The sequence below is a fragment of the Protopterus annectens genome, chromosome 5.part0 (genome assembly GCF_019279795.1).
Source record: "Protopterus annectens isolate FY-2018-M chromosome 5.part0, PAN1.0, whole genome shotgun sequence".
Taxonomy (NCBI): Eukaryota; Metazoa; Chordata; order Ceratodontiformes; family Protopteridae; genus Protopterus; species Protopterus annectens.
Window position 1 is genome coordinate 1,344,181 of NC_056735.1, and position 22,764 is coordinate 1,366,944.

The 22,764-nt window shown below is 43.3% G+C and overlaps 1 protein-coding gene across 1 annotated transcript in view; it reads right to left on the minus strand.

Annotated features, from left to right (window-relative positions):
• Positions 1–22,764, minus strand: part of HERC2 (HECT and RLD domain containing E3 ubiquitin protein ligase 2) — a gene marked incomplete in the record, with an annotated part of 3,551,743 nt that overhangs the window by 425,621 nt on the left and 3,103,358 nt on the right. Inside the window, 1 exon segment of the mRNA XM_044072055.1 lies at positions 13,835–13,950. Within this exon segment, the coding sequence (XP_043927990.1) occupies positions 13,835–13,950 (116 nt within the window).

The following is a 22,764-nucleotide window of genomic DNA, read 5'->3' on the forward strand; positions in this document are numbered from 1 at the left end:
AAAGTTAAGGTCCCAGGCTGGAGTGGGAGCTCTCCGGGGGGGGGGGGGGTCTTAAATTTTTGGCTCCTCTCAGGAACTGTTTTACCAGAGGATGAGAGAATAGGGGAGGCTCAGTATTATAATGAGCTGAGATGGCAAAGGCATGAATCCTAATTGAAGAGAAAGATAGGCCTTTGTGTAGCATTTCTGTTAAGTAATCAAGTATATGAGGTAAGCAGGGCACAGCTGTGGCCAGTCCCTGAGACTGGCTCTAGGAATAGTATCTTTTCCACTTTTCCAAATAGGATTTTCTAGTACTAGGCCTCCTTGCCTCAAGAATGACATCCAGCACCTGCTTACTGAGTGTTGCTGGTGTTGAATTCAGGGGATTAGCCAGGTTGCAAGGTTCAGGGTCTGTACCTGAAGGTGCAGAATCTGGCCCGCTTGCTGGGTACAGCTGGGAAGGAATTTGAGGCAGGTGCCAAGATTGTAGCACCGTCATACTGCGCAAAAGAGGGTACCAGTGCTGGCGTGGCCAGTCTGGCGCAATCAGGATTGTCCTTGGCTTATCCTGTTTGATTTTTAGTAGAACCTTCGAGGGGAGGGGCAGAGGGGGAAAGGCATAGACTGAGAGGCTTTCCCGGGTGAAGGACAGGGCATCTACTTTCCAAGCTTGGCTGTGGGGAGTTCTGGTGCAAAATTTGCTCAATTGATTGTTCTGTGGGGAAGCAAAAAGGTTGACCTCTGGTGTCCCCCACCTGTTCCTCAAAAGCTTGAATATTTTGGGTTCCAGTTTCCACTCGTGTGGGTCCATGAGATTTCTGCTTAAGTTATCTGCCAGTGAATTTTGTTTGCCTGGCAGGAATTGAGCTTGTAAGTGCACTTGTTGCTCAAGGCTGTGTTACACAGAACCATGGCTAGTCTGCAGAGTGGGTAGGAATGGGTTCCCCTCTGCTTGTTTATGTACCACATAACTGTGGTGTTGTCTGTCTTTACCATTAATTGTCCTGAAAGAATAAGGCCTTTGAAGGCTGTCGGGAGCATTCTGTACAGCTAACATCTCTTTTTGATTGATATGCAGGTGCATTTGCTTTGGGTTCCATTTGCCCTGAATGCACTTGTCCTGCCATGTGAGCCCTCCATGCATAGTCTGATGCGTCTGTTGTTAGGGTTTGGATGGCAAGTCCCTTGTTAGGAACTCTGTCCTTAGGCAAGGAATGATAGGAATCATTGTTTCCAGGTCCTGAGAATGTTGACACCAGAGACTTTTTAGGTACCATTGAAGTTTCCTCACATGCAGTCTTGCATATGGAATTAGTAGAATGCAAGAGGCCATGAACCCTAGGGCTTGCAGTATTTTTCTTGCACATAGCCGGGTTTTGGTGGCCAGTAGATTGAAGTAGTTTGTCAAATACATTTGTTTCTCTGGAGTGAGGAATGCCATCTGGGAAGATCTGTTCAAACTTGCTCCCAGGAATACAATCTGTTGGCTGGGTACCAGCTGTGATTTCTTTTCATTGATAGTGTAACCCCAGTGAAGTTAGAAGTCTCTTTACAAATGTCAGGTGCTGAAGTAGCAATTCCTGACTTTCCGCCTGAATCAGGCAATCGTCCAAGTATGGGTAAATTTGAATTCTTCTCTGCCTGCAATATGCAATGGCTGGAGCTAGGCACTTTGTGAATACCCTGGGCACAGTAGATAAGCCAAAGGGAAGTGCAGAGATTTGATAGTGCATAGAGCCTGATCTGAAATGTAGCTATTTCCTGCAGGATTCCCTTACGAGGATGTGCAGATAAGCTTCTTTTAAATCTAGGGTTGCTAGCCAGGAGTCCTTGGCTAGCATAGGAAGCAGCTGCTGGAGAATTAGCATTTTGAATTTTGGCACCACCAAAAAGGTGCTGAGAATACACAGATCCAGGGATAGGACGCCAAGAGTTTTCTTTTCTGGGGATCAGAAACAGTTTGGAATAAAAACCTTCTCCCCTTTGTTCTGCTGGGATAGGTTGAATAGCCTTGATACTGAAGAAAAAGTACTTGCTTTTGGGCCTCTGCCTACTGGTTTGGGGGAGGGTCTGGCCATCCAGATATATGGATGGGAGTGAGTGGAACTGGAATCTATATCCCTGGGAAACAATATTTAAGACCCATTTGTCTTGGGTAATGTATTGCCAGTTTTTGGCATGCAGTGCAAGTTTCCCTCCTAAAGGTGCAAGTACTTGGGGAAGGCTTGGAGGAGTTCAGGATCAGTCACTGTGCAATTTTACCATAGGATGGTGGCTTACTACTCCCTGTTTTGGACGTGGGAGCACTGCATTGCTTAGATCTGTGCATAACCTAAGACTGAAGTCTTGGTGGTCTGCTGCCCCTGGGCTTGGACTGAGAAGGCCTGGAAGGGACTGGAAAGACCAATTTTTTTGAAGTCCAATGCCTACTGAATCTAGGTGGCTGTACTTGTAAGAAATCTTTACCAGTTTGCATAGAGTTAGCTTTCTCCTTCATTCTTTTGAGGACTTCTGCTTTATTACCAAATAGACGCTCTTGATTTAATGGTGCATCCAGTAATTTTCCTTTGACATGATCTGGCAAGTTCTGTTCCTTAAGCCAAGCATGTCTTCTAAGAACAGACCCAGTAACAGCAGCCCTGCAAGATGCTTCTAAAGCATCAAACCCACATTGCAAAGTATGTTTACCAACTTGATTAGCAGAATGCATTAACTCTTGTAAATCGTTGTTTTGCACAATCAGGAATCAACAACATTTTTGTTTAATTAGCTCCATAATATGCTGCTGATACTTTAAAATGTGGAACTGGCAATTCAAAGCCCTAATGGCAAGCATAGCAGAGGTGTACACCTTTTTACCCCATCTGTCTAAAGCCCTGGAATCCCTGTCTGAAGGGGTAGGATTTCTGGCAGTTGTAGCCTTAATGCCTTTAGGTCCCCGGGAAATGGTCTCTGGATCCGCAGTAGGATTCCTAAAAAGGAATTTGTGGGAGTCAGGCACTCTATAGTACCTGTCAGGTTTCCTGGGAGCTAGAGGCAAGGTATCAGGGGTAAGGATGGATTCCAGGAAGACATCATCTACAATTTCCAGAACAGGAGGGATAGCTAGAGGCCTGTGCTGAGGCAAGCTTAAAAATTCCCTGAGTCTCTTTTTGGACTGGGAGTAGTCCTGGCTTTCCCAGCGGAAATGCTCTCTAAGGGTGTGCAGGGTTTCACCAAAGGAAAAATCTTCTGGAGGGGAAGCAGAGGGAATGGAATCCTCTGCATCAGAATCCTCATAAGTAGATAAGGGTATGTCCTGGAATTCAGAAGTATCAGAGTTATCAGATTCCTGATCAGAAGAATCAGAAGGAAAATCAGTTCTGAGTCTTTTTAAGGGGGAAGGCTGACTTCCCCTAATTAAAGTAATGAGGTCCTCAGCCATTCTAATCATTTGTTTTGTGGCATGTGGGCCTGAGAATGCACTTTGGTCATCATTTTCCTAGGCATACTGCTAACTTTAGGCCTGAGAAATTCGGTATTTTTGGTTTGAAAGGAAGTCGTCAGTTTAATATGAAAAGTGGAAGGCCCGAATACACCCTCAGAAGCCAGTGCCCGCAGAGCGGCTCCAGACCCATCCTAGACAGAGACATAGGTTCATAGGTAGATACTAGGCTATCTGCCCTAGGGCATGTATAAGCCTAGCCAGAGTGTATTTGGCTTCTGCCTCCCTATTAGATTAGCCTACTGTGCCTCTGTAAAGTAGGTCACAGAAGGTACCCTTTTAAGATTAGTTTACTGTGCCTCTGTCTAGCAGGGACACAGAAGAGATCCCAGGGGTGAATTTGCGATTTCCCATCCACGCGTCCAGATTTCGCTTGAAGAGGGTTAGCGAGGGGCTATGGCTAACATGAATTGGGATTCTATTCCAGAGTGAGGGGAGCCTCTGGGAAATGAATCTGTCCCTCCAGCATGTCCTATTTATTTTTGTGTTGAGGTTTAGGTCCCTGGAGCATGTAGCTCTAAGGGACTTGGATTTTTTGAGGTGGAGCATGTCCATTAATTCTGGGTTTGACATGGCTTTATACGTCAGGCATGGATCGCCTCTGAGTAGGCGGTAAGCAACTGAGTAGAGCTGGAGTTTCTTTAGTCGAGCTGCATAGGACATCTGTTTGTAGCCCATGATCCTCTTGGTGAGGTACTTTTGGGGTCTCTCCAGTTGCTGCAGGTGTCGGGTAAGGTACATCCCAAAAGGGGCATTGTATTCAATTATGGACCTGATGAGTGACGAGTAGAGGGGCACAATGACCTTTCTTGATCTAGATGCGAACCCTTTCGTGATAAGGTGGGCTATATAGAAGGTCTTTCTAACCATTTTGGCAACGTGATTATCAAAGGAGAGATTACTATCTACGTTGGTCCCCAAATCTCTAATTACTTCTTCCGTACTTAATGGATTACCACCTATGTGATAATTTGTGGGCACCTTGTTTTTCCCAAAGGGGATGAATATGCACTTTTTAGCATTTAGCTTGAGGCCGTGGCTCTGGCACCAAGCATCCGTCTCTGTGAGACCCTTTTGGAGGATGCTTGTGTCAGCTGGAGATTGGATTATGGCCCCAGTTTGCAGTCATCTGCAAACTTTGTCAGCCATAATCCCCCCGTGTTAGCCTGAACCTCAGGGAAGTATATACCGAACAAGAGAGGTCCCAGAACTGAGCCCTGTGGGACGCCACTTGTAACTGGTTTGGATTCGGACATGGCACCTGCGATTCTGACCATGTGGGTTCTATCTCTGAGCCAGTTTGCAACCCATCTTGCGATATAGGGGTTGATATTTAAGCTGGTAAGCTTATTTATGATGCCCGAGTGGGGTATTGTGTTGAAGGCTTTTGTGAGGTCCAGGTAGGCTGTGTGGACTACCTTGCCCTCATCTATGGCTTTGGTAACTGTTTCAAAGAAATCAACTAGGTTTAAGAGGCAAGATCTGCCCTTAACAAAGCCGAATTGGGTAGGGTCCAGTGTCTGGAGGCTCCCAATGTCTTTGTTTATGAGTTCCATGATAATACGCTCCATATCTTTACAGACCAGACTAGTCAGGCTTATGGGGCGATAGCTTCTGGGGTCCGTTGTGGCACCACCTTTGTGTAGTGGGACCACTGTAGCTGTACGCCATTCTTTGGGTACATATCCTGTAGTAAGGCTAAGTTTGAACAGTGACTTAATGTGAGGGTTCAGTTCTTCTTGGAGCTCGTGTAAGACACAGCCTGGGACACCGTCCGGTCCCATAGATGCTGCGTTTTTTGCTTTGGAGAGGGCAACTTTCACCTGTGCATCTGTGATGTCAGGGAGGTTACATTCAGTTGGGATAGGCATTTGCTCCTTTGGGGGGAAGTTTGCGCTGAATCTGTCTGCCAGGATGTTGGCTATGTCTGTAGGTTCGGTATATTTTGTACCGTTATGCAACAATTCAGAGCATATCTGGGAGTTTCCGCCCATGTTCCTGATGTAACTAAAGAAGGCCTTGTGATTATCGTTAGTGTCTAGGGCAATTTTTCTTTCGAAACTGGCCTTTGATGATTTTATGAGGGATTGAAGTTTCTTGCTAATACTGATTAGAGATGCCTTCCCTTTTTGAGATTTTGCTCTGTCATGTAGTAGCTTCCTCCTTCTGTTGTATAGCTTATTTATGGCCGGGGTCCACCAGACCGGTCTCCTGTTTTTGGAGGGGTGAGTCTTGGTTTTATTTGGGATAGCACGATCCATGCATTCCTGCAGGTGCTCATAGAATGCATTTGTAAAGGATTCTGCGGATTGGGCTGTATTATCCTCTGGCCCAGGGGCTTTGAAGGATTCCACCTCAGTCTTGAGAAGTGCAAAGTTGGCTTTGGAGAAATTCTTTACAGTGATTTCCTTGGCTGGGGGTGGGGACAGGATATGGATGTCCAGGGAAATTTGTTTATGGTCTGATCTTACCAATGAGGGGTTTACCTCTGGAGTGGAACATAGAGTCCCCATGTTGGTGATGACCAGGTCCAATATGTTGTTCCCTCTTGTGGGAGTGGTGACCAGTTGTTCCATTGCGTTAGAGTTTATGTGGCATGTGGGCCTCCACAGGTTCCATAGTTGAAGAAGCATCTCGCGACATACTAGACTCTGAATACGTCTCAGTAGAGGCCTGTGAATCTGTAGAAGCAGGTATCAGGGGCTGCAAAAGTGCCTCACCTAGTACCGGCAGAATGGCGACTAGCTTAACGTTACAGTCGTCGGCAGCCTTGGACCTATGCGGTCTGTCTCTGTCTTTATCCTTTCATTTTTTTGGAAGATTGGTAGTCGGATGGCTTATCGAAGCCATTTCAGAGTACGGAGATCGAGAGCGAAAGAATTTAGCTACAAAAATTGTCTGACGATGAATAGTTGGGGTGTTGAACAAGGCACAAAACCGACAGCGAGGGACATTGTGGTCTGTGCCTAAACAGGTGATGCAATAAGAATGAAAATCTCTGTCAGGTATTTGCTTTCCACAGGCAGGACCACTATTAATTTTTTCTGACATCAGTTAGAGCAAGAAAAAAGGATCCCCAATGGGGTACTTACCTTTTAGAAGACTTCAGGTCTGAAACTCGAAAAACGAAAATTTCAGGAGTCGGCCGACAGGCACTTGCGAACTGCTTCTGCTTCGAGCATCACACGGCAAGAAAGACTGATGTAATGGCGTCGGCTGCACGTTTTATACCCCTGATGACCTGACATCATGGAAGAAGTGACAGCATCAGACACAGAAATCCCAAGACTTTGGTATTCAGGCCAGCTGAGAGCTACCTGCAGGCAGATAACCCAAATGTGATGACTGCGACAGTGAAACACGAAGAACATCAAGGGTGTACTAGAAAAAGAAGTTATGTACTCACCATAACATTCCATCTGTGTTGTCTATTTCCATTCTTTAACACTTGGGTTCAGATCCACTTGGCAGTTATTTTAGCTTGTGGCCACCAAAAAACTCTCAAGCACCTCCCTTACCCATAATGCACCAACCCCTAACATACTTCTGACCTTGTTTTCTGGTTGACATACAGAGGAAATACTAAAATAAAATTCCCAACAGAAGATGCCATATCTGGAGCTCAAGCTTGTTGGAAGGGTGGCCTAATGGTTAAGGTGCTTGCCTTACAAACACAAGGTGCAGGGTTTGAGTCTCTCAAAGGATAACTGGTTAGGCTTAAAGTGGCTCGTAAGGGCAGTTAGCCTAGTACTAATCTATGAATCTATGAATCTAAACATGAAAGACAGTGGTGTCCTTATAAACTCTCCTTCCAAAAATCAATTGTGAAAAAGGCTTGGGGTTGGTGGGTGGGGAGTTTTGGAAGAATGAAAATGGACAACACAGAGGGAACATTATGGTGAGAACAAAACTTCTTTAACTGATGTCAATTTTCATTCACTCCTCGCCAGTTGGGACAGAATCCCCAGCTACCTAAATCCCTGGTTGGACTCCAAGGAAGGATATTCCTGAGCACAGCTGAGCAAAAGGCTGCTCTTCCCCTCAAGACCAGATCCAGTTTGTAATGTGTAATAAAGGTATGAGGACTGGCCCAAGTTGCAGTCGCACATATGTCGTCCATGGAAGCCCTAGAGGGAAACAACTGAAGAAGTAGCCATAGAGATAGTTGAATGGGCTCAAAGGTTTTGGTAAGGACAAACCCAACTTATTGAAGACAAAAGATGTACAATTCATCAGCCATCTGACTAAAGTTACCTCTGCAACTGATTTACCCAATTTAGAATCTGCAAAGGAGACAAATGATTGATCCACCTTTCTAATTTCATTTGCTCCATGCAAGTAGAAACGTAATTGTCTATGAACATCCAATAAGTGTAACATATATTCACCATTGTTTGCAAATTTTGGAAAGAAAAGTGGCAGATTAATGGACTGAGATTGTGGTACTGTGAATTACTTTTCTGATATGGAATCTGATTGTTCGTACTCTTGAGGAAGGCAGAGAAGCTCTCACTGATACTGTGTAAAAAATTGCTCCTATGAATTCCAATTTTTGAAATGGTTCTAAGACTCATTGGAATTTATAGTAATCCCCAGATAGAAGTAAGTCTAAAGTACCTGATGATCTGCTCTTATTAGTAGATGCCTGGTTGGGGAGGTAATGAGCCAGTCATCCAGGTAAGGAAACACACAGAATCCCTGCAGTCTCAGGTGAGCTGCCACCACTGCCATGCATTTGGCGAACACACTGGGGCCTATGGTGAGGCCAAAGGAAGTGCTCTAAACTGGTAATAACTGGCTCTCAAGTTGGAAGCATAGATACCATCTGGATTGTCTGTATGTTTTTATATTTTTATGTGATACTAAACATCCTGAAGGTCTATCGAGCACATCCAGTCATCCTTGCATAAGGGCAGAATACACTGAACCGTGACCATGCAAAACTTTGTATGCCAAACTGATTTTTTCAAGTTGCTGAGATCCAAAATCGGTTTCCAGTCCCCTGGTTTATTTGGCACTAAAGAGAACCTTGAGTAAGTTCCAGACTCTATTTGGTCTGGTGGGAACTCTTGGATGACTCTTTTTATCTAACAGCTTTTGTATTTCTAGTGGTGCAGCTTTCCTCTGACTGGGTGGAACATCGGGAAATTTGCATACAGATGGAAGTGAAAGGGAAATGGGAATTATATAACCTCTGAAAATAATCTTCTACACCCACTTATCTTTTGGGATCTCTAGCCATGCTCTCTGGTGCAGGGGTAAACAACCCCCAATTGTCTCTAGAGGGGGACAGTAGGGCCTCCTTTGAGGAGCCCTGGTAGGGTCTGTTAGAGAGAGAATCTCTAGACTTTTAGTTTTGTGGGTCTCCACTGTGGTGTGAGCGGTGTCTCCCATTTGAGTTCTCCCCCTCTGCCTCTGGGGAAACAAGATCCATGTGGATCTTGGAAAGGACCCAGAGACTTCTTGAACCACATTTTTTGTTCTCCTCATTGGTTCCTGGACAAGGTCTTTTTGAGGGGTTGAAAAACGTACTCCCATTGCATATAGGGTCTTTCTATCTTCTCTCACCTCGACAGTGTGTCCTTTACCTTAGGGACAAACAATTAACTGCTATCAAAGGATGCATTGACGAACAAGGCCTTGAAGGACTCTGCAAAATCACATAAGTGCATTTAGGCATGCCTCCTGATGGAAATGTCTGAATCTGCCACCCTTAAAGTACCTTCAACTGAATGAGAGATACGCCTCATGGACGAATTAGAAATGCATTGTATTGTAGCCAACTGTGAGGCCGCAGAAGTCTGAGTCTCATTAGCAGCAGTCCCAGAAAGGGATTTTGACAGTTCCTTTATCAAGTCCCTTTATAGTCTCAAAGTGTGCCAGGTAGTTCAGCAAACTGATGGCAAAAGTCGCTGAAGCATACACATGCTTCACCAATCTGTCCAATGCTCTGACCCCATGTTAGGGGGATGGATGGAGGAAATCTGCTCAGCAAGTTCTTTCTTGGTGGTTACCGCCATGACCATAGCATCTATGGGCACTCCCTTGTTCCAAAACACCCTTCCTATAGGTGGTGCCAGAAGGTCTTTTGGGGATTGGCTCAACTGTGTCAGGCTCCTTCCACCCCCCCCCCCACCTAGAGATCAAGTCAATGAGCTCATCGGTGGGCAGGGTTACCCAGGAAGTAGACGGGCCAGCCCCAAAGGTCTCCAGGAATACCAATTCCTCTGGAAAAGGGTTGTTGGTGGACCAACCACCCCTCTGCTTAAGGACCTCAAGGACGTCTCCAAAAGATATCTCTTCGGGTGGTGATCTTGGGACCTTTCCCCCTTCATCAAAATCAGTATATTTTGTGATGGTTAAGGTGACTGAAGGGAGTTTTGTGCCTCTTCTTGCATGTCCTCTTCCTAGGGGCTTCCTCAGTGGGGTGCTCCGGAGAAGTGTCAGAAGAGATAGAAATACCCTGCTGGGTAACCTACAGACTTTGGGCTTGCAGTCCCTGTGGAGTAGAATGATGGGGCTTAAGGCAGATAGACACACAGGAACAAGAGGGAAGATCCGAGGGGGTAGGATCCACCCGTCCTGCCAAAGCAGAGAACACTCTCTTTATCACCTCAAAGGCAGAATGCTCCAAGGAGAAGGAAGCCAATGGAGCCGAGAAGACACACTGCTGCTCCATCGGCTCCCCCTGCCCCGAAGGCAGTACTCCCGAGGTGGAAGTTCGATCAGAGCTGTCCAATACTGAAGCTCCGAGGGGAAGAGATGGCTCCAAAAACTTTGGAGTCGACTCTAATGCCTCAGATCCAACAGGGATGCTTCGGCTCTGAGAGTCATCAGGGTCCAAAAACGTGGAAGGTGGTGCACTCGGAGATGACTTTGGAGCCGAAGATACCAACATCTTTGGATCCGATCCAAATGGACCTGGAAGACTAAAATATAGGGGCCCGAAACAATAGGTCTGATTGGAGAAGAAGCTGACATTGGTGGAGTAGTAGAAACACAGGCTTCCTGACCCAAAGGGGTAAGGGCCGGAAGAACTTCCATCTGTATCTGTGCTGAGAAAAATTTCCTCATCATTCTGCCCACATCAGCCTTGGTCAGACATCTGGAAGAATCACAACAAGCCAGCGATGGAGACCTAAAATGCTGGCATGATACTAGGTAAGAAGAAGGTACTCTAGAGGGTACCGGATCCAAAGATGGGGAATACTCTATCCTAGGCAAAAGCCTTGGATCTGAAGAGCCAAGATCTGAGGAAGCCTTTGTCAACTCCGGCGCCAGCTGAGCAGGAGCAGTTTTCAGATAAGACCTATGCTTTTTCTTTGGTGGTTCTGTGGAAGGCTCCAAGGAGGGAGTTGAGGACCCTGAAAGCCTCAAAGACTTGGATGAAGGCTCCTTTGTCTTGGGTTTGGGGGATTGAGCCCCAGAGTTCATTTACTGCTCCTATCCTCCATTGCTCATGGATTAAAAGCTTTGCAGATTTGATTTTATTTATTTATTTTATTTAACATTTGTTGACCGGGAAAGTCCGACTAGGTTCCACAGATCCTGTTTTCAGTGGAGGCCCGGGGAGAAATGCTCCAGACGCATGTCTTTAGAATAGAACAGTCTATCCAAAATGGTCTGGGCCGAAACAGTAAACTCATAAAACATAAGCGTCTGATAGAGGCAACTTGTGCCCGGCATTTCTGGCACTTCTTAAAGCCAGAAGAGCCTTTTTCAGACATTTTGAAAATAGTAAAGAAAAATAAGACATTTTTTAGTTTATTTTTTAAACTATTAAAGACAGAAATATAGAAAAAAATACCAACAATGGTAATTCAAGCTACACTAAGAAAAGTGTAAAAAAGAAAGAAAAGGAAGACCAACTATGGTAAAACAGAGTACACCAAAGACGTGTAATACGGAAGGATTTATAAATAGAAAACTGTTAAAGTGAGCAAAAAAAGAAATAAATGTATCTCTAATCTTAAACGCTCGGAAGCTCAAGGTGACCACATCCAAATGTGAAAGTGGCAAATGAGATCTGAGGTATGTTGGGGTTGCTGCATTATGGGTGAGGGAGGAGCTTGAGAGTTTTTGGTGGCCACAGGCTAAAATAACGGCAGAGTTGGATCTGAACCCAACCGTTGAGGAATGAATGAAAATTGACATTAGATATTACCAGCAGATGCTACTGTGCAAAATGAGTTTAACATCTCTATAAGAGCATATCCCATATACTGGAAGAGGCTGGGACCATTCAATATGAATGGATGCTGAAGTGGCAACAAACTGTGCTGGAAAGGTGGTCAGTGCCTGTTATGGTAGTAACCATATGGCTCTGCTTTGTGGACATCAGTAATGATAAAAAACAGTCAAGTTAAAAGAGGAGGTTTGCCATGCAGTGCTAGATGGGGGGGTTTACTAATAGGTATCAATAAGGAAAGGCAGCAGCTGCAGCCATTATTGAAGATAAGACCTAGGGATGGGAAGTCTTCACTAAAACTCTGCATAATGAGATACAGATGTTCTCAAAGTGATTCTGGCAAATGATCCAGTGATTTGAGAAGAGTGAGATTGCAGAAATTAATGCTAACCTTAACAGGGATATTGTCAGGAGTTAAAGAAATACTTTGAGGCTCTTGGGTTCCTTACCTATGAAAAGCAGCTGTTCATACGACATATCTCACTACTGACATTCATGGAAATAAAACGACAAAAATTCGTATCACAGAACTAGACACTCATCTCTGGTGGCACAAAGGGATAAAGCCCTGACTATGGCCCAGACAACATGGGTTCAAATCAGTGGCTCAGGCAGCTGATGGAGCTGGCAATGGATGATGGGCTTCTCCATCCATGGGAAGGTTGATGGGGAGCGGCCAGACATGGAATGTGCTAGTCCCCTCAGAAGAAGGCTTAGAATGCAAAATACACATACTGGGGACAGAAGTTAGACTCACCAAGCCACCAATAGCTAGGAGTCTTCATAGTGGTTGGACAGGACCATGTATTCACATGAAAAGTCATTGCAAGCTGAGCAGTGATACGGACTATCAGTGAATATACACACAAATCACATGGCTGCTTGAATGGCAGCCCCGCTGAATGGCTCTTACCTCTCTGGTTCTGCAGGACTCTCCACGATGGAGGAATGAACGGGCACAAGACTATCTGGGAAAGCTTAATGACAGTCATGCAAGAGAAGTGTAAAAAAAAAAAAAAAAAAAAAACGAGAGAAAAATTATTTAGAGAAATGAAAAATAGATTCCTCTCAGCTTTTTGTCCTAGGTATACAAATTCCAAGTTACAGACGTCTGGCTGTGTAGCACAAAGAGATACAGCATTGGCTACGAAATCCAGATGACCCAATTTTGATAGCAAATTAAACACTGGAATTTCAGGTACAGGAGGGTGGGATCAAGTGACCTACACCAGATGGTGGCCCTGGTCAGCCAATCTACACTTATGCAAATAACCAAAAGCCACAGGATTACAGGATGAGGTGGTAGTTCGAAGTTGGTAATAGTGGCCCTCACGGGGTGTGGAAGCATGCACACATCAGGAGGACCACAGAACACCTCTTCAGTGATGCAGGTGCCAACATCAGCCATCAGGAAATGGGATTAAGACTATAACAGAAATACCCTTCATGGCAGTGGAGACTGAAGTGTTAACAGGCATAAGAGGCAAGGAAAAGATGTGTTCAGTGTTTTATGGTAATGGTGTGTGCTCTACTGCCTACAACAGGGCCCTTTACCTTCAGGCTCACCTCTAACACTCAAGTAAACCAAAACAGCACTTTATCAGGGGAAGGGCAGTAAAGACATTTCTTCCCATAAGACATGCATCAGGGCAGGTGTAAATGCAGACTCTTGGTGATTTGGTTACATTGACTAATGGTGATGTGACACCCTTACCCCATGTCAAAACGGGAAATGTGAGGTTGATGATGACAACTTAAATGCCACAGTGTGACAGTGATGTTCAGTAAAAAAAAAAAATCTGATATTTTCAGTATAGCCTCAAGAATCCAAAATATTTTATTTCCCCTTTCATACAGTTTACTATACAGAATAATTCACCAATGAATAAACCACATTCTGTCTTCAAAATAACTCATCTTTAGCATGCCAAAGGCAGACTTGCATAACTTCTGCATGCTGGTAGGTAAGGCGTCTAACTACCATCAACCAAGAAGTCCCACAGGGAAACAGAGAAATTGGATCACACAAAATATTTTAATTACAGAGACAGCTATACATCTTTAGCTGAAAGCTACATTACTAACAAAATAAAATAGTCTGGTATTTTGAACTGCCACTGTTGATCATCACTGCACACTAATAGACACAGAAACTTTGTTAAATGATATAATTTTTTTACCGATTCATCCATTGAACAAGTTGCTCATCCTGCTCCCTCCGGAATACATCATGATTTTCGTGAAGATAATTCATGCTCTCTACGTCTGCCATAAGTTCACGTATTTTTTTGGCTACCTGCAAATCACAAGAAGAAATTCTGAGTTAAAACTACTGTCTTCAGCAAATGTTTACTCTCTATAGACAAGCTGTACTTGATGAACTCTTCCCTTTCCATACAGGTCAGTTGTTTAGTCTGCCCTTCAAAACAGTCTTCGTAGAGGAAGTCCCTTCCTGTAAATGTCCATCAAAAAGGAAGCTATTGCCTAGTTCAGCAGTAGTCCCTGTTGCATGAAGAGCAACTGAACTCAAGACCTAAAGGATGGCCCAGCTTCAAGCAGTACAGAAATGGACATAAATTACCTGAATGAAATTAGTGGCTCAGACACTGAAGAAGCTGCCTAGAGGGGCAGGATTGAGTGGTCTATGTTACTTCATCCATCCCTGGGGAAGGCTGTGGGTTTCTGCAAACAATTGGACACTTTCCTGTGAAGATCAGGAGGATTTCCAGGTTCTCAGCAGGCTGCTAATCATTTGGTGGTGCGGGACGAGTTTGAGTAAAAAGTCATCATGGACGATGATGGATGGAATGCTCCCCAAGTAATAGCTGCTCCTTTTGCCTTGCATATTTAAAATCCTTACTCACAGCTGCATGTAAGATGCCCACCTCCTAACTCCCATTCTTTTAAGAGCTGTGAAAATCTCTTATCATGAAAGGCTGTTATGGCTGTTTTCTTGTGGGAAAGGAAGAGCCCATGTGTCTTAAGGTTATGGCAGAACTTCTCGGCGTTCTGCCTCCACTGGTAGGAGAGGAAAAGAATGGATTGATGGTGTTTGGTGGATTTTAGCAGTGGAGAGAAGGGGCTAAAGAGAGGGGAAGGTTAAGGAATAGCAGGTTCCTAGAAAAAAAAAGTACCGTGAAACTAAAAGGAAAAGTTTCAGAATGAGTGACACTGGCAATACTTCCACTATATCTTGTCAAAACACCTTGTATTCTACACCTCTGACTACAACTACCAATGGATGCCAAATTATAAAGCACTTCATCAACTATTCTGTGCCCTCTTATAGAGTCATTCTCCAATTACACTGGGATGGTGGCATTTATATCAGAAAGACAAAGAGCACTGAAACTGATCCTTATAGGATGAGTCTAAGTCAAGGAAGTGACGATCCAAAGTAAAGATTAATGTTCAAATTATTTCACCACTGGATAAATCAAAAGAAAATGCTGGCAGCAACTAGAAGTTGTCAGGGGCTTAATAATGGGGATTCCAGCCTCTCTAGGAACCTGAAGTTTGTCTTGGGGGGGGGGGGAATAAATGTTCAGTATATTGATCGCTGCTGAAGTAGCCTTAGCAACATCGGTTATATCTTGCCAAAAACATAACAGTCAGCCAACCAGTTTTCAAAGCTTCAGTGCACCTTCCATACACTCAAACCATCAATCAGCTCAACCTGAGCTGACTAAAGAGACAGGTTTGGGCACCAATCCCTTCAGAACTTTCCTGCCAGTGAACATTCTGCCCTCTGATGCTTTTGAGGATCGAGACTCCACCTGTGCTGTTCCTTTGTTGGGTAGATAAGTTCCCTTTGAGTGGGGGACTTCCATTAAAAAAAAAAAATGTTTTGTTTGATAATACTTTCTTTTCAACAAAATTATCCTAAAGCTAGGAGTCTGTTTCAACAGAGTATCACAAGACTGTACTGTACTTTTAAATGAAAGCTTTTTTTTCCCTTTCAGTTGAAAAGTTGTTTAAAGTATTTAAAAACAACTTTTTTTCCTGTGGCAAAATGGTTCTTATTTTACTTTTTAGGGTTGGGTGTTGTAAAGAACTTTTTACTGTGTTTAATCTGCAAAAAATGCGACTTTTAAAGGCTTTGAATTTTCACCAGCTTTTGTTGCTCATTTTCCCAGGGAAGGTAGTACAATTTTCTGCCAGACTAAAAAACAAACTTGGTCCCACAGTCGGTCTCTTTTTCCAGCCCAAAAAAACAAAAGTTAAGCAAACAGCCTTTCCCACCACAGCAGGCTAGTAATTTAGCTCAGCTGCAGGTAAGTGACTCTGCTGTAACCACTTGTACATCAGACCACTCATCTGTAGCACCTACAGCCACTACGGACAAGGGGTTAAGCCATGTCCTCTACAGCTGTTTGGATCCCCTCAGTGAGCAAGACAGAACCACTGTTGTCAGTCCTGGGAGAGGGAAAAGGGAAGGCTTCCTTTTTGGCAGAATGTTGTTGCATCCCTGGGGAAGCTGCTGCTGCCATTAATAGCACTGTTAGCCCTATTTTTTTCCTGCAAAAAAGAAACAGAAAACTATACATGTATCGACTCCTATCAAATTTCTTTGGACAGGAGTAATTAACTGGGTCTTGCTCAGGGTTTAATTCAGGCTATTGATCCTGCTTATAAAGTAGTTTCTGGTAAAATAAAGAAAAATACCAGTTTTCTTGAAGACACTCAAGATTCTGAATCTAGACAGGAAGATGAAGGGACAGAAATAGGATTTTCTGCTCAGATTTCTGATTCAGACTCAGAAGAGAGCCGAGTTTCTGATTCTCCCTGTTTTCCCCCTTTTTAAGGGATTCTGTAACCCCTCATCCAATTTTTTATTTTTTAAACAAGAAACATCTTTATTAAATCATCATGTATGGCACAAACATACATTTATATAAATGAAAACAAACCATGTAGATATAATTTTAGTTGCAAACATTATATATTACAAACCACCTTGACACAATTGCAGTTGCAAACATTATACATCACTTATAATCTATCTAGTCGTCGTCAGTCAAACATTACACAGCTCATTCAAATCTTGCTTTCTTTTAAACCTCGCTCCTCTCCTCTGCATATATTGATCCCACAGTTCCCATGTTTTCTATGTAATTTGCTCCTACCCTTTTCTAAAGATCCCATTTCCAGTTATTTATCTCTGTTACTATATTCACTACTTCTAGAACAGTTGGTTTAGACTTTGATTTCCATTTTCTCGTAATTGCTTTTTTGGCAGTCACCATAATTAAACTCAGCAAGGCCTTACTATGTCTAGGCAATTCTGATTCTGTATCACAGCTCAAAAAAAATAATTTCCTTAGTTACATCAATTTGCTCACCCAGCATCTCTGACAGAGTAGTCTGCAGGGAATCTTTAAATCGTAACTCATTACACTCCTAGAAAATATGTTCCCAATTACCTCCTTCTTCCCCACCACACCTCCAACACTTGGTGTAAAACAAAATAAACAGACACAACAAAATGCAGGTAAACAGAAGTTTAAGAAGAAATGGCAAAGGTGATGCAAAACGAATTTGGGAACCCCCTAAAACTAAGGACAATCCAAAAAGTCAGACTGACTATTTAAGGGACCTTGTCCCCCCCTCCCCATGTCTCCTTCCCACCCTGGCAGCCCCGTCCCCTTCCTGAAAGTCTGAATCTCCACTTTCGTCACTGGCAACAGACAATCCATTCATCAAGGTTACAGATGGCAGTGGGAAGGAATTCCTCCTTTCCATGGGGTAATCCCTCATCCACCACACCAGACTCTTACTTCTACCTGTCCATCACATGCTGTGCCAGGAATGACAGAACCAGTTCCTTATTCCCACCTGAGAAAAGTTTTTTATTCAAGGATGTTTAAGTGAAAAAGAAAGAAAATGCGTGGAATTCAGCTCTGGATCTTTCTTTCCTAAATCAGTATGCGACTGTGACATGACATTTTGAACCCGGGCACTATAATGTTACTTCTTCTTCCTTATTCAAATTTCCTTTTAACACTAGATGTAAAAGATGCTTATCATCACATCCCTATTCATCCAAGCTTCAGGTGTTTAAGGTTTTGTGAGACTGGATCACAATATCAATTCCTCTGACTTACCTTTTGGAGTATTCACTGCACCAAGAGTGTTCACAAAGTGTATGGTCCCAGTTATAGCTCACTGCAGGCAACAGGGTATCCACATCTTTTCCATATTTAGACAAGTTGCTTAGCTTTGCAGAGACTGTTTCAAAGTGTTAGGAATCTCTCACTTGGGTAAAAGATCTCTTATACAAGCTGGGATTCCAAGAGAAGATTCAGAAGTCTTTTTTGACTCCTTAACCCAAGACTGTGTTCCTGGGGTGTCAGCCAGACAACTCAGTTCAAAGAGCTTTTTATCCACAAGAAAAAATAGAACTAGATTTATTTCTAAGGTTTTCCACTCAGACTTCGGTCATTGCAAGGGAATACCTCAGGAATTTGGGTGTCATGACATCTATGAATCTCATGATACCCCCTGGCAAGACAATATATGAGAAAAATACAATGGTATCTGAAGTCTCTTTGGTCCCTGGAGCAACATCCTTTGTACTGGGATTTGTCAGATAGGACTTGGTAGACACAGCAAATATCCTTAAATCTAGGCCTTGCTTTCTACCTCCCTGTTCCATACCAGTCAGTTACCAAAGACACCTCAGACTTTGCTTGGGGAGCAGCTTCAGGAGGGATAAACCTGTAAGGTGTGTGGGACACTAAAAACAGATGCAAGCACATAAATATGTTTGCCCCGATCAAGACACTCAACTCTCTGAATCATCTTTAGTCCCAAGGACCTCTTCTAGCTGTTACAGACAATGACACAGTCTACAAGCAAGGAACTAGGTCATCCACCATTTGCAGGCTAGCCATGTTAGATTGGGATATAGCTTCACAGCACAATCTCAATCTACAGGCATCCTACATTCCTTCAGAGCAAAACTGTGTGGCAGACAAGCTGAGCAGGACAAAGGCAAACACTCACAAATGAAAAGTAGAATATGAGGTCTTCCAAGATTTGATCCATCTGTGGGGAGTTCCTCAAGTAGACCTACTTGCCTTCTCTCTGAATAATCAGTTGGCAGGATTCTGCTCCAGGACTCCATACAGTTCCTGTATGTTTTTTTCACCTTTTACACTAATATCCAGGATACTTCTGAATACTCCGAAGGAATCTCCCTAGATCATTTTGGTGACTCCCTAATGGCCCAGGCAACAATGGTTCTCCTTTCTTTTGGAAATGGCCGGGGTAATTACCTCAAGCTACCTCACAGAAGTTCAACTGACTGCCTGGATAATAAGGTCTTAATTCCCTTTAGACTATTGTTTATTGAAGTTGTACAGAAGGTACTAACAGAGGCAAGAAAGTCTGCTACTAGAAAATCATATACTAACAAATGGAAAATGTTTCCTAGTTGATGCCAACAGCATAACCAATTCAGGGCTAGTTGCTCTCTGGTTTTGCAATATTTGTGTGAGTTACTATCCTTTGCCATTCTTATGCCTACCACCAAGGTTCACTTATCAGCCATTTCAGCATGACCGCTCATGGATCCTCATCTTTCAATGCGCTGGCATGTCAAAATGCTTTTGAAAGGGGTTTTGCATAAAAGGCCTGAAAATAAATGGTAGCCCCTCCTTTGGATCTTAATTTTGTGTTAAAGAAGCTAATGACTGATCCAATTGATTGCTATGACCTCTGCAAGAAGAGTATTGAAGTTGCAAGCTGTTATGGTGAGTCAACCCTACCTCATTTTCACCAGGGATAAGGTTTCTTTGACAACTAATCCTTCCATGCCTAAAGTGGTATCCAAGTTTACTTAAAGCCACACTATCTCCCGGTTTTCCTTGCTGAACTTAAAAATAAGGAAGAAAGGATACCTGGATGCCCACAGACAACTAGAGTACGTTTTTGACCGAACTAAATCTTTCAGATCTTCAGATCAATTGCTCATTTCTCATGAAAGTAAGAAGGGACAACCTGTGTCAAAACAGACCATTTTGAAATGGTTGTCTAAGGCTATTCCCTTTCATTATAGCCACCACAGCAAAACTATTCTAGTCAGGGTCAAGGTCTTCTCTACTAGGGCCTTGGCTTCATCTATGGCTTTTTGGAAAGGGCTGTACTCGAGAAGTATTCTAGAAGCAGCAACTTGGTCCTATGTACATACTTTTACAAAGCACTATAAGCTTGATTCATTCTCCAAGTCAAGATAAGGCTTTGCTAGGACCATTCTCCAGGGGTTCCTGGACTCTTCTCCTTCCACCTCCCAAATATAATAAACTAGGGTAATCTACCCATGCAGCTAAGGCTACTGCAGTAGCAATCAATATGACTAACAAAGTACAGTTGTGTAAGTAAATTTATCATAACATTACATGTTCGAATGATCACTGCTGCAGTAGCCGCTCCCTCCCTCCACCCCCATGTTTTTTGGTTTGTTGTTTATGACAGGGTGTAAATTCTTATTTTTTGTTGCTCCTGGCATCGTCCTTTCAGGGCTCAACCTCCCTCTCTCTGTTGATATGAAAACTCTGAAGGGCTTGGCACCCAAACCTGTCTTATTAGTCAGTACTGCTCGACATGACTGGTGGTTTGGGCATGTGGAAGGTGCTCTGAAGCTTTGAAAGCTGGCTGTCAGTTACATCAGGATATAACCCATATAGCTAAGGCTACTGTCACAGTGATTATCTGAACATCTACTATTATGGCAAATTTACTTATACAAATAAACTTTCTACCTCTTTATGAACCTGAATCTTCCTGTTACCAGTACCTTACTTCCTATCAAATATGTGTGAATCTCTTCCATTTCTCCATGTGAGCTGATCTGGGAGTCTGTTAACACCCAAATAACTCTGGACACCTAAAGTGATGCATTATTTCACTATAGACTAATCTTTAAGAACCAGGTACATGATTTTAACATCCTCATGCAGTTGTGAACTAAGGTATTCTTGTCCCACATAAAAAAAAAAATGTACCAGAATCATTTAAACATTCCTCCTACTGACTCATGAGTTTTTTTATCCTCCTGTACTTTACACCATGTGCCGTTTGATTATTTGGTTTAAAATCAAGAGCAAGAGCAGAGAGCTGCTCTCAGTGAAGCCATTAGTCAGGCAGCCATTAATGTATTTTTGCAGACTTCCATGTGTGTGCCTCTCCTAGTACCTAAGGAGAAAGTTTCTGGATGGAGTCACATGCCCTTTTCTCATCACCAGATAGAAGCAAGTTGGCTTAGCTTCTTCATTCTTCTACCTGCATGGATATACCTCTTCTAGTACCAAGGTCATTTGCTATACCAGACTGTGTGGGATGCAGACAGGGCTCCCGTTACTCTACACAATGGAGAAAGTGTCTCCAGAAAAGTTTTCTAAAGAAGCAGTCTGGGGAGAAATATACATGCAAACTGAGGAACAATGGAACATAGCTCATGGCACTAAACAGTGGCACTTTTGGATTTTTGGTCCTTTCAAAAACACCAAATTCCAAAGTCATATAGTCAGCAAATGTGTAAGAAAGGATAGTATCCAATTTTCCATTCACAGTCAAAGGAGTTTTACCTGCTGTGTTACTCCCAGTCCATTTGGGATGTAATGGGCTCACAAGATCAAAACCATACGACAGCTGTGAGCTCACAGCCATAGTCTCCTATCACTCTCTGAATGACATCATCTTTTTTCCAGTATAAAAGGACACCTTCATGGCTATTAGATTTTAAAAAAAACTTGTGAAAAATTATCCAGAGAGTCCTTTGGGCCAAGAACAACCATTTTCATTTCAAGAGAGCTGATACGAAGACTGAAGTTATCTCATAGTGAGGATGCCTTTGGCTGCCTAGGAGAAGAAATGTACTCCCCGACCTAACCTGGAAGCATCTGACACAAACACTAAGAAAAGCATCTGCTAGGAGGGAAATTCCAACTGCCTTTACTAATTCCAACTCTGAAGAAGACAGAGTCAAAAAAAGTTCTGATGCCAATAAGCACTCTTGAAGGGTAAAGGTTGCAGGCTCTTCCCAGCCTGGTGAAGCTAGGACTGACTTTTGCCCTAGTTTGCAAAGTGATGTACTTTCTATCCTCACATATTTATTTATTCTTTCTTGAGCAGGTTAGCCCTACTAGGGTAGTCATCTCTTTTCTGAGGAAACCCCTGGGAGTAATTACACTACAGGGACTATTTGGCCAGGGCATCAGGGAAAGTACAGTTGTGTATACTTACCATAAATGTAAATGTTCGAGTGTATTCACTGTTGCAGTCATCACATTTGGGTTATCTGCCTGCAGGTAGCCCTCAGCTGGCCTGAATACCAGAGTCGTCAGATGCTGTCGCTTCTTCCATGACGTCAGGTCCCCCCCCCCCCAGTGCTGCACTGCAGTGTCCGCAATCCAACCACCTGGTGTGGGAATAGAACCCACAAGTGCAGTTCCACACAGGGCAGTAAGGTGAGACTCTGCAGTGGCCAAGTTCCCCTTAAGAAGCTTTCCCACATTGAAACAAATGTAAACCATCATTAGTAAAATGAAAACCAAAGGTTATCTAACTGAAGGTTTTACAACTTTAGTGATCTAATTTGCTGACTGGTGAAAGGCCAGTGAAGTGCTGGAGCATACAATACTGCATGCATGACTGGTGATGCAAGCAGATGATGGTCAATAAAAGAACACATGCCTTTTAAGAGAAAAAAATAAAGGTATCTGCTTTCAGCCCCATATGTATCATGCACCATTTTGGGCATCTAACAAAATCTCTTCATTGCTGATTTAATAACAAGAAAGACAGTTTTCTTTCTGGGAAGCAGATAAATGGGTGGTATTTATTTTCCAGATATCTAAGACATAACTGGTAAGCACTCCTTTTAAGAGTTCTTCAGAAGTCTAATGTTCTTTGCCAGGCTCTGTGGCTTGGAAAAATGAAGCCTAGACTGTGACTCAGGTTGCTGGGGTTTGTTTAGAAGCTGCAGCACTGAAGCAGCCAGGTGGGGGCAGGGGACAGTATGTGGCCTATTTTGACCACTCAGGAGGTGGAAAGGTTGCATGCATTCCATGGCACTCTGGGTAGTGTACATTCATTGCTGGAGATCAGG